The 12,643-nt window shown below is 40.4% G+C and overlaps 1 protein-coding gene across 1 annotated transcript in view; it reads left to right on the top strand.

Moving 5' to 3' along the window:
- The first annotated feature begins 12,228 nt into the window (after positions 1–12,228).
- The window catches only part of BIRC5 (baculoviral IAP repeat containing 5), a 16,886-nt gene continuing 16,471 nt past the window's right edge, over positions 12,229–12,643 (top strand). Inside the window, exon 1 of the mRNA XM_044674438.1 lies at positions 12,229–12,357. Coding sequence (XP_044530373.1) covers positions 12,247–12,357 — 111 coding nt within the window. The 5' untranslated portion in view covers positions 12,229–12,246. The remainder of the gene's footprint in view (positions 12,358–12,643) is intronic.

The raw sequence follows: 12,643 nt of genomic DNA, 5'->3' as shown, positions 1-12,643 counted from the left end.
GCCAATACACAGTATTGACTCTAAGAAGAAGGTAAGGGTTTAAAAAAAAAAAAAAGATTTGATCATTAGTTCAGTCTGAAACACCTGCCCTAGGCAAATTCCCAGACAAACTCACTTAAGACTATAAGGCTTCTGTCCTGCTTGAAGGAAGGGTTGGGGTAACCTCATATGGGGTGGGGGGAGACCAGCTTTACTTAACTTATTATTACCTTGAGGTTTGGATAACTAATAACTAGAGAATAACACTAATTTCTTATTCCACACAAGTGTATCATAGTAGTGCTTAGTCCTGGAACACCAAGATACTCCCAAACTCTGTCCTGAAATGCCATCAAGGACCCCAAAGACTCAGTACTTGGAATTTCAGTCACAAAGAAGGGGGCTTAGCCCTTGGAGGTAGAGCCCAGGTAATCCAGGGCTAGACCAAGTAGGGCCAAAGCATAGCAGTGGGCAGATATGGATCCCTATATAAAGCTTCAAATTTAGGAATTAAAACCAGAGATAAGTAATCCAAAGAAGACAACAACCAGCATAAAATTATTGTCTGCCCAGAGATTAAAAAAAAAAATTCTAGCCTAGAAAAAGAAAGTAACTGTAACAACTGCAGAGACTCAAAGGAAAAAAATAGAATTTTCTCAAGGACTATATGGTAAAATGATACTTATTTTAAACTGATATAAAAGCTGAAGAGAAAAAAAGAAATTGGAAGGAAAATAACTAGCTAAGAAAAAAAGTAAAAATTTTATCTAAGTAATAGGTTCCCTGAAAAATAGAATAAAACTAGAATAGAAGTAGATAGAATAGAATAGAAAAATAGAATAGATCAGTGACTTCATGGGCAGCAAGAAATATTAGGGAAAGAATTTTTTAAATTGAAAAAACTTGAATAAAAGTATTAAAAACAATTGACTTGAAAAATAGCAAAAAAGAGATAATTTAAAAATCACTGGATTCAAAAAAAGGGAAGTGTCACCTGTGTAGCAGGTCAGTTGTTTTTCGAAACTGGAAAGTCAGACCTGAAATCTGAAGAGCCTGGATTCAAATTTGGCCTCAGATACTGCTTAGCTGTTGTATCCCTGGTGTGTGGAGTAGAAATCAAGGGGACCATGGAAATTTCAAAGTTCACCCTCTCTTACCACTTATTAAAAATATATGACAGAGGAAATGAGTCATTTAAAATGTAATGCTTTATTGAGAGAGGGAGGTGGGGGGGAACTGTCTCAAGTCATGGACCCAAGACAGATACCTCCAAGGAATTACAGAGAAAATGTGGGCACTGACTCAAGTTATTGACCCAAGACAAAATGCTTAAAAATTCATAGAAAAATCCCTTACTTATAGGAGAATACTGATGCAATCAAGTCTCCCAGAAGGGATTATAACATTTTTATTATAGTTGGAGACAGTGTTGAATAGCTTTATAATGACTTTACAATTAACATATTCAAGCTAATTCTTCAAGAAATTGTTTCTCTGTTGGATATATCCAAGCAAATCAGTGTTTTAAAGAAAAAAGAAATGATCAGGAAGTTGGGCTTGACCTTCTGGAAGCTTCAGTAATCCAAATACAAAGATACAATAGTCTTCTAAGACAAAAGAGTACTCAAGATTGGTACTTTAGATTTGATCATGGGTACTTCGGGATCTAAAGCCATCAGCCTGGGACTCTGGCCTAGGGTAATTCCCAGAGACTCATTTAAAGCTGTAAGGCTTTTGCAAGGAACTGGGGGGGGGGGGGAAGACACACCAACTTTTAGATATTAACTTGAGAATAACACACTAATTTTTTACTCCACACACAGGGCAAATCATTTAACCCCAAATGCCTGACCTTTGCCATTCTTCTGCTTTAGAACTGATACTAAGACAGAAGGTAAGGGTTTAAAAAAAATCTCTAGCCTCTCTGGGTATGGTGGTGCATGTTTATAAACCTGTTATTAGGGAAACTGAGGCTGTCAGATTTTTTGCACTCAAAAGTTTTGAAATACCTAGTCAACTGAATGTCTGAACTAATTTCTAGTAATATGATAAATTCCTGGGTGTGAGGTGAGGAAGGTCAACGGACTGCTTGCAGAGGGGTGAGCCTGCCCAGGTTAGAAATAGTGCAGTTCCTCTGCAGATCTGAGTGAGGCTGGGATAAGATAAGATAGAGTCATGGCAAATCTATGACATGTGTGTCACCACTGACATGTGTAGCCACTTTCAATGACACGTGGCTGCATCATACCAAGGATGAAACATTTGCTATAATGTAGTCTAGGCACTCTGTAGGCCAAAACAACTGTCACTAAGCAGGAAAGTTAAACAATTCATTTTTGGTTTATTAAATAGTTATATATTAAAATTATACATTTTTGTTATTTAAACCATAAACTATAAATACTGCAAAATTATGGTTTTTTTCTCAAAGTGACACACCAGCGGAGCTCGGTTTTTTTTTTGGTGAATTTTGACACACCAAGCTCAAAAGGTTGTCTATCACTGAGCTAGGGAGACCTAGTCTTTTAAAAAAAAAAAAAAGAGAAGAGAAATGCTTGAGACAAATATATCAAGAAATCATAACTGTTCTATTCTATTAACTTGGGGAAAACACAGAACTACTATAGTAGTCAGAAAAACCAAGTCTTTAATCAGGAAAGAGATAATTTTCAATATTCAGCCACCACACAGAGTCAAGTGCCTAAAACTACACAGAGGCAAAGGCTCTGGTACTCTGGCAACTGTAGCTCTGAGAGGAGGACTGTGCTAGATCATCCTTGGAAGCACAATAGAATTTGGGGAATTTATATACCCCTTGGTAACCTGGGGACAGGGAAGTATGATTGATTGGCTTTACAAATGGCTACAAAGAAATGAGAAGTCCAAGACAGGATTATCAGGGAGAAGCTAATGCTTTAAAATGGATAGAAAAGGGAAAGATCCAGCCCAGGGCTGGGCTGTTTGAGAAAGGACTTTAATACAATGGGAGAAACTACCAGGACAAAAGGGTACTTAACATTTGCTAGCCCCACCTCAGCTGGAATTATCAATTACTTCAAGGTCTATTGTTCAGTCTGAAACCCATGAGTCTGAGACCTCCCTTGGGGAATACTCATGGGAAAAGGGCAAAGTTGGGATCTCCAGATTTCAAGTTGACAATTCATATCTCTTAGAACCAAAGGGGGGAGTGAAGATAGAAAAAATCCATTGACTACTTTTTGTAAGAAACCTCTGTTGACGTGGAATCTAGAGACCCCAAACTTGTGGCCTAGTGAGATCTGATGAACCCCAAGTTTTAGAAATAGCTTGTAGGCTGGAGACCCCCAAAGCTTGTGCTTCCCTGTTCCCCTGAGAATCCACCCTGAAGGGAAGACTAGCAGTTGCAGACTGAATAATGGACCCTAGGGTAAATGCTAAATACCCTTTTGTCTTGGGTAGTCTTCCCCATTTGTATCAAAGATCCTTTCCCAGGAAGACACACCTGGGCAGGAACCATCCTTGAGTATCCATGGGTAAGCAGCCCCTTCCCCTACACCCTAGCCTCTGGCTATGATTCCTTTCCCAAGCTTGATTGTAAATCCCATTCTTACCAGTATAATGTCAATCATCTTTCCCAGCCCCTGGATCTTCCCAAATGGTATGTAAGTTCCCCAATTTCCTTTGTTCCTTGGAGTCCTCATCTAGCGGTGTCACTCCCAGGGGGATCAGGGAGCAGAGCGAAGCAGTGTTCATTTCTTAGACTCTGCACAAGGCGCAGCTCTGCAAAAGAGGCCAGGTAGCCCTCATCCCCCTTTCCCTTGATTAAAGAGTGATTTTATGACTATTGAATAGTTCTGTGTTTTTAAAAGTTGACAGTGTTTAAAATGCTTATTGGATGCACTCAAACTAATCAATGGCTTTTTCTTTTTTTTTAATCAATGGCAGTGGGGCTGTTGTACCCAAATTTTAAACCCAGGTTCATGGCCAGAGGAAGAATCACACTGACAATGCAATATGCAAGAAGAGGCTCATTCTTTACTAGCAATAATAGCTAGGGTCGCTAGGCAGAGAGGAGTGCCTGAACCAACCCCTTGGAATTCTCAGCCAAGAGTTTATATAGAAATATTTGGGGAAGTGGGTTGGTACATACATAATTATCAAGGTAGTGTCAGGGACAGGTGGTCAGGAAGCATCTGGGAGGGGGGGTTTCAGGGTCAGGGATCAGGAAGCATTTGGCAAACATACATTAAGTAGGCAAATATTGTTAAGCAGGCAAACATAGACAAACATTCCTCAAGAAGGTTAATATCCATCAGATAAGATAGCTTCAGTTTTAGGTTTATGATAGGGGGAGATAAGGAAGACTGTACTGGGAAACCTTGGGGGCTGGGGGTAGCTTGTCCAGACCAGAAATAGTTCAGTAGACTGGCAGACTGATTTTTAAATCCAACATTCCCTTCTTTTTCTTTTGATCCTGAGGAATCATCCTCAGGTGGTCCTTTAAAGATTGGTGACAGCACACTCCGTATCAAGGGTGGGGGTTGTCAGGTAATACTGATGCAGGACCATAAGCTAAATGGTGTTAATTCATTCCTTTACAAAAGCTGCTAGGCAGTTAAGAATAAGGGGAAGGGTACATAGTGGAAGCAAAGGGATTTTCCTGCCTATAGTTTGCCTGAAAAAAAACTTTTTCACTATGGAGGTACAATGTTCTATGCTGTCTCTGGGGTACAATGTCCCACAATGTCCCATGCCGTCTCCCCTCCCCTCCTCCAAATGTCTAAGGGAAGAGGGTCAATGGTTTCCATCTTCTGTAGCTTCTTCAAGCTGAGAAGGGGTGTAGAATCTCTGAGGGGGGGAACAGGAGGAGGAGCTGTGGGCACAGGGTCTTCAGGGACATCTCTGCAGCGAATGCCAGGGTCCTGAAGGCTTGGAGACCAGAGACTGTTTCCCCAGACTGACAGACAGGTCAAAAGGGGAGCATCCATCCCTAAGGCAGAAGTATAGAACCTAGGACTAGGGCAAAAACTAGAACACCAGATACAAAGAAAGAAAATTAGCACAATAGAAACTGATATTAAACATTAACATTTGGGTATCTTAGCCAACAGATTTTTATCCCCAGAAATCATCCTCTGACAGGAATTGAACCTTTTAGGACATTTGATCCCTAAATTGTTTGCATAATTGGCATGTGATGTTTCTGTTAAAAAAATATACATTTGCAAAGCCCACATTAATATGGCATCTATAACTACTTGAATAACAATATTTTACAGATAAATTTCTTTATCCCATATCCTGGAGGAAATCCAGAAATCCCTGGGTTATTTCCATGCTTAAGATCCAAACTTCAGTTGTGGTAAATTAAGGCTTCAAGCTACAAGTCATCTATCACTAAACTTCACCAACTTCTCAAAGTGTGTTCCCTAACAATTTGATAATTTTCAATTATTAACCTAATAGGTTGTTTGGGGAGATGGAAACATTAATTTTACAACTTGCATTAAGTGCTGATTATGGGAACTTGCTCCAAAAGGGAAGGCAGATAGGAAAAGCATTTCCTCACATCCCAAGGGACACATAGTGAGGGGTTCCATGTGTAAGCCAAAGCTGTCACTGGCTCATGCCATCCTTGTGTCACTCAAGCATTAGTAGCCTAGATGGTCAGAAGAGGTCCAGTCCAAGTTGAGCCCTAGAATTGCCTCTCTAACCATCACAGAATATTCTCTGTCTTTTGCACTATATCACCACTGGATCCCAGAAGCCTTTTCCTTCCTTAAAAGACAAGTCTTTCCCATTACAGGTCAGAGAAATTCTGCTAAGCAGCATTCTGGAAACAATTTCCATACCCTCAAACAAGCCTTTCACATCCCTACCAGGCTGATCACTCAGTTATTCTTACATATTTTGGCAATAATTAACATATCACACTTTAGTCACAAAACCTGAATTAAGGAACAGGAGTGCTGGACTGAGTAACTCCATAGTAAACATAAATCAGGGCTGTATTGTGTAAGAGGGAAAATTTAGGTATTTATAGATATATATTTAAAGTGTGGCTGCCAGGAATCAACAATTCAGGTTGATTCCGTAATTAAATCAAACCCAAGTCAGCATCGGGTGAGGAGTTTATTTACAATCTGGAAGGTAAAGAGTAGGAATAAAGAGAAAGGGAGAGGCTAGTCCAGGCCAAAGGCCTGGACTGAGAGAGAAGGTTAAAAGGCTAAGTAAATGAAGCTGTAAGCCACAAGGCCCAACAGCCAGATAGGCAGAGTTTGGAAGTGGCCCAGCTAGGCCAAGGAAGTCAGCCTAACTTACCCACGTGACAATACAGAGTGTAAGCATTCTGTGGTCTCAGGAGATCCTTCAGCACCGAGTTCGAGACTGGAACTGCCTCAACAGGAAGTAATTCACATACTTAAAGAGATAGTGTCTTTCGTTACTTCCTGTGGGTCCCCCTCTAATTCAAGTGGACAAATGGCAGTCTCTACATTGATTTGGACTGCCCAAAGGGCAGTCCCTTGTTCTTGATCTGTTACTTATTGTCACGTGTGGGTAACTCCTCTCCCCTCCCCACTAAGGAAGGTGAGGATTACATCATTTCTACGCCTAGGATGGGTAGATTTTTGACTATAAATGGGCTCGAGCTAATTCCATTTACACAATTGTCTCCTGTACCTAGGCCATCTGAAAGACTAAGACAAGCCATACAGGAATCTCTTCAGTGTAACTTTCAAGAGAAATTCCAGAACTATTTATGATTTTCCCAACACCATATACACTAACTTTAGAAATTATCCCTAGGTCAGGGATCCAATTAAAAGAGTAGAACATCTATCTATTCTCTTTCACCTCCCTATATGTTCTTTTTCATCTCTCCTTCTCTCTCCTTCTTCCTCTCTCTTTTTCCCTCAAACCCTCTGCTTAAAAAGCAGAACACAACTTCCATTTACCCATCACGAATCTGCATACTCAGGACATCCAAGTCTCTCTTTCTTCTGTATTCAAACACAACACACCTTACCTCTTCACTTTCTCTGACTCTCTATTACCATCACAAAAATAAACATACCATTTGGTATCCCTTCAAATGCTAATCAATAACTCCCAAGAATTGAGACACTGTAACTTTAGCATAGTGCTCATTATAAGATTCAGTTCATAGTACAAATTGGTAAACTGAGGTAACCACTGAGTATTGAACAAAACCCATGGTACAGTCAGGTTTACAATGAGCTTTTGCTTACATTCAAACAACACTTAAAGCACATGTTTTAGCAACAATTTACATAAAAATCATACTTAAAGGAATATCATAAAGCATGTAGTATTACAGGGTCTATTTTCAATTACAAGATTTGAAACCTTTTAAGCACTATAATCCTTAAAGCAAGCCTTTTGACTAGCAGGCTGCTTATCTATTTTCAAGACCAGGGAATCAAATTTAATAATGAAGTTAGTCAATTTTAATATACTAATATGGAAAACCATTTATGATAACTTTTAAACCCCCAAAAATATTTTTGATCAATTTAAACAGATACACCTCTGGCCACACCTTGATAGCCTAAGCCCAGAGGATCTCAGACAGACCCCCCACTCACTAAATGCCTGAGTGCAAGGAGTCATGTCCACGCTCTTTGAAAAAGATACTTCTAAGCTAAGTTTGGAGTCCTCTCATCCTTAGGGCCTCCTTCATGAACCCATGAAATGGTCACCATTTGCACCCCTATAACAACTGTACTGCTAAAAAAAAAACTTGTTTTACAAGATATCCATGACTTTTCTATCAACTTTTACGTGCTTGAACATATCTTTAAAACTCTGAAGTATACAATTAAAATATACTCATCTTTAAACTCTTTAAGATCTTACTTATGTACTGTGTTGCTATATCAGTATCAAAGTGGAACAATTAAAAGTATTTCTTTTCCTTCCTGTTTGCAAGGAAGGGTTTATGAGCAATTTACCCTAAGGCTACCTGGCTTGATTTAGGTTTTTATGACTTAACCTTGTCTCTTATCTCTCTTTACCAAGTGAGATCACCTACAATTTAAAATTTAGCATATACCAAAATCTTCATAATAAATTATTTTCAACAAACTTTAGTTTGAACTCCACAACTTCCAAATAACTTTAAGTCCTCTAGCAATCTTTCAGTATGTAAACAACTGAATTTCAAAGCCATTTACTTTTATTCCTTTCAGACCTCTGTTTAAACAGAATAGAACCTCTGGTTCAGTTTCCTTTTACCTCAAAGAATTGCTTACATAACTGATTAAATTCCATTAATATTATTCTGATTTACCATTTGTTCTAGAATTCACACCTATTATTTCTTTATTAATTACTCTTATTTCCTCTGGCTTCTCTTCCTTTACCATTATTGCAAAAAGAGGAAAGGTACTATATTTAATTGCATGTAATCCTATTAGCTTCCTGGGCTGGTCAAATTTTCTCTTGTTAATTTCATACAGTTTGCATATCATATATTCTTAACCTATTGAAAACTTAATTCTCTTTATAGTCCAAATGCATACATATTTTGTATTCATTCATCATTACTTTCTAGCAATTTGACTCTAAATGCATGTTAATCTCTAGATCACAAATTCCTTCTTATACATTGCACACATTTTTACCAAATTTTCAGTACCTGTATTATTAAAATCCATGCGCAGATTAACCACTTTAAAAACTTCTTGTGTATCATATGATTACATGTTGCTAGTTCTGACAGCACATACATTAAAAGAACATCTCATTTTAAAATCCCAAGTTTAAATTCTAGAATAAGTTCTCAATAATAACATTACAACTTTTTCTGAATGACTTTTACATCTATGAAGTAGCCAATACAATTTTTGACCTTATAGAATAAGCATTTCCTCTCTGTGTCAGACTGGCTATTAACCACATTTAGACAATTCTCAATTCATTGAAACCAAGGCTTAACAAACTTCTAACCATGAGTTTTTGTGCTCAATAAAAAATAAAAGGTTGACTCGCCTGGTGCTTGCTGGTTTCCCAGGCTTCAAGGGGAGTTCAGAGGGGAAAACTGCAAACATTCTGCAATTCCCCTCCCCTAGTCTCCATTTTCTAACCTTTCCTTACTGAAGAAGCTGTGCTCATGATAAGGACGGAAATAACACCAAAGACAGACACAGCCAGGACACACAAAAGACGAACTAAGGAAGATTTAAACCTTACAGATTCCTGACTGGCCAAGACAAATAGAAGACAAAGGTGTGCACACTCACACTCACTTGCCTGGGGGAGCCCAGACAGATCCCAAACAATTAATATGGGGATCCTGCCTCAGTCCTCTCTCTCCTCCCCACCTCCAGTGCGTCCACTGGCCTTCCTCAGGGGACTCGAACCCCTGACTTGGGGCCTCAATCCCCAAGAAAATCCGGCTGGACTCGAACCAACCGGACGGACTCCAAAGACAAACCTCGAACCTTTTGCTTTGGGGTCCTGTGAGGCCTCAAACCTCACCAGTTCCCGTAGTAATTCCAAGGGAATAGAGAGATCAATTGGTCTACGTGGCCTGCCAGTCACACACAGCACTTGCTCCCAGGGTTTCTGACCTTTGTCCACATGGATCAAAGGAACTGCGTACTTCCCCCGACCTCTCTCAGAAACAGGTAGAAGGGGTGCCCGTGGCTGGTAAGTTTGGCTTAGGTTCCTCCATATCAATCCTGGAGCGGTGGGCCAAGCCGAACCACTTAGCTGTATGCTTACCAGGGCATCACCTCCCCCATCACTTCAATCACACATCCACACACATGCAGAAGGGGGCCTGTGGTAGGCTCCCTCATACAATGCAAGCACACATTCACACAACCACATGCACAGGCCACCCAATCCCAGATCTCCTCACCTTCTTGGCTCTTCTGGCAGTGGATCCTTTCCTGGCCATGAAGGATGAGCCCCCATATGTTGTACCCAAATTTTAATACCTAACCTAGGTCCGTGGCCAGAGGAAGAATCACACTGACAATGCAATATGCAAGAAGAGGCACATTCTTTACTAGCAATAATAGCTAGGGTCGCTAGGCAGAGAGGCATGCCTGAACTGACCCCTTGGATATGTTAGCCAAGGGTTTTTATAAGGTTTCTGGACAAAGGGGTCAGGAAGCATCTGGCAAACATCCATCAAAGGGGAAAAGGGGGGTGGTGTTAGGGTCAGGGGTCAGAAAGCCTCTGGTAAGATATTTATGTCTTGGGAACTTTCTTGCCTGGAAGTTGATTTTAGGCCTGTCAGGGGAAGATAAGAAAGACTGTCCTGGGAAACTTTTGAGGCTGGGGGTTTCAGGAGACTGAACAAGGTGGGGGCCAGGAAGCAGCTTACTGAAAGCCTAGAAATAGTTCAGTAGCCTGTCAGGCTGATTTTTAAATCCAACAGAGAGAGGTATTAATCATAGGCAAAACAAAAAGAAGGGGGGATTAAAAAAAGAATCTAAGGAGATACTCATTAATTGGGTAATGTCTAAACAAATTGTAGTATGCAATTGTTGTGGAATACTTTGTTCTATAAGAAAAGCTGAGACAGATGTTTTTTAGAGAAACCTGGGAAGAGTTATACAAACCGATGCAGTGAAGTGAGCAGAACCAGGATGCTAACAATCACAGAAATATTGTAAGGGTGTCCAACTATGAAAGACAGTTATTCTGATCAAGACAATCCCAAAGATTCTATTAAAGTGAGGTAAACTAAGTCATTGACCAGAAAACCTGTTTCTCCCTGGGGAAAGTAGAAATTGGAAACGAGCTTTCCTGTGAAGGTTAGTCAGCTCAGAACCAAAACAACATACAGTCAGGATCAATGAGAAAGTTCCCTTACTTTTCCCTTACTGTCTTAGCAAACAGTCTAGGATAAGATATACAATGGAATGTCCTGTACCCCACACTATTGACAAATATGGCTTCAATATGATGAGGTTTCTTTGCTTCATCAAGGTTATGTCTCATTAATGAACATTGTTTGCTTTGTATCTTGCACCCTATAAAAATTGTATTGGGGGGGCAGCTGAGTAGTTCAGTGGATTGAGAACCAGGCCTAGAGAGAGGAGGTCTTAGGTTCAAATCTGGCCTCAGGCACTTCCCAGCTGTGTGACCCTGGGCAAGTCACTTGACCCCCATTGCCTACCCTTACCAATCTTCCACCTATAAGTCAATACACAGAAGTTAAGGGTTTAAAATTAAAAAAAAAAAATTGCATTGTAACTTCGGTCCAGCGCAGCTTTCACTAAGAAAGTCTGCCCTGGCCAGTAGGTACATTTATGAATCAATAGATTAATGAATAAATATTGGTTCCATTAATTTGAACTACTGGGTGTCCAGACTTTTTATGAAGTGCACCACTTCACTATAATGAAAAATTCTCTCCATCTCCAGAGAGAACAGATAAGAAAACTTAGTGTAAACTGAAGTATAACTTTTAAACTTTATTTTTCTTGTTTTGTGTGTTTTCTTTTACAACATGGCTTATATGGAAATATGTTTGCATGACTTCACACATATAATCGGTATCTTTTTCAAAGGGGGTGGGAGGGACAAAATTTGCAACACAAATATTTAAAAATGTTAAAAGAAATTTTGTGGGGGCAGCTGGGTAGCTCAGTGGACTGAGAGCCAGGTCTAGAGACAGGAGGTCCTAGGTTCAAATCTGGCCAGCTGTGTGACCCTAGGCAAGTCACTTGACCCCCATTGCCTACCCTTACCACTCTTTCTGCCTTGGAGCCAATACACAGTATTGACTCCAAGACAGAAGGTAAGAGTTTAAAAAAAAAAAAAGAAAAAGAAAAAGAAAAATTGTGTGTAATTGGGAAATATTTATATTTATTTAGTATATTTAATAAAGGAATATATTTAAGAAATAAAAATATATTTAAAAAGGAATGTTAATGTTTTAAAATGTTATGGGGGGGAGAATAACAGCTAACATTATATGGCTCTTGCTACGTGCCAGGCACTGTGCCAAGTGCTTTGCCATTTTGAAAAATGGGAAGATGTTTTACACATATACAGCCTCTATATCATTTTACTTGCCATCTTGGCGAGGGGTGAAGAGTGGGAGGGAGAGAACATTGATCGCAAAATATCAGAAAATAATTATGAAAAATTGTAAAATACAAACAAAACAAGAGACTACAATTCCCAGAATGCCCTGCGACGCCCGCCCTCTAGTTCCCAGGAAGCTGTGGACTGAAGAAAGCCCAGGCGCTCCCGGCATGCCGCGCGACGGCTGAATTTGAAGTAGTCTGCGTTAGTGGCGCCAAGATGACCGTTCCCTCGCTACCTCCTATGTGGCAGCTCTACCTGCTAGATACCCGCATCTCTACCTTCCAGAACTGGCCCTTTACGGAGGACTGCGCCTGCACACCGGAGCGGGTGAGACAGATGGGCTGGGACGCTATTCCTTCCAGGACTGTTAATTCAGGATCCCCTTTACCTCTCTCACTCCCTCCCTCTCGCTCTCTCGCTCTCGCTCTCTCTCTCCTCCCTACTCTCTCCCTCTCCTCTTCCTCCACCCCATCTCTCTCCATCATCCTCCCACCCTCTCCCTCTCTTCCCCTTTCATCACCTTTCTTCCCCCAGACATATCTCTGGTTCTTAGCCTTGGCAGACGGACCCCCTCGTGCCCCGCCCCCCCCCCCCCCCCCTTCCCCCCCACAAC

The sequence above is a fragment of the Gracilinanus agilis genome, chromosome 4 (assembly GCF_016433145.1).
Source record: "Gracilinanus agilis isolate LMUSP501 chromosome 4, AgileGrace, whole genome shotgun sequence".
Taxonomy (NCBI): domain Eukaryota; kingdom Metazoa; phylum Chordata; class Mammalia; order Didelphimorphia; family Didelphidae; genus Gracilinanus; species Gracilinanus agilis.
This window is presented reverse-complemented; position numbering and strand designations above follow the sequence as displayed.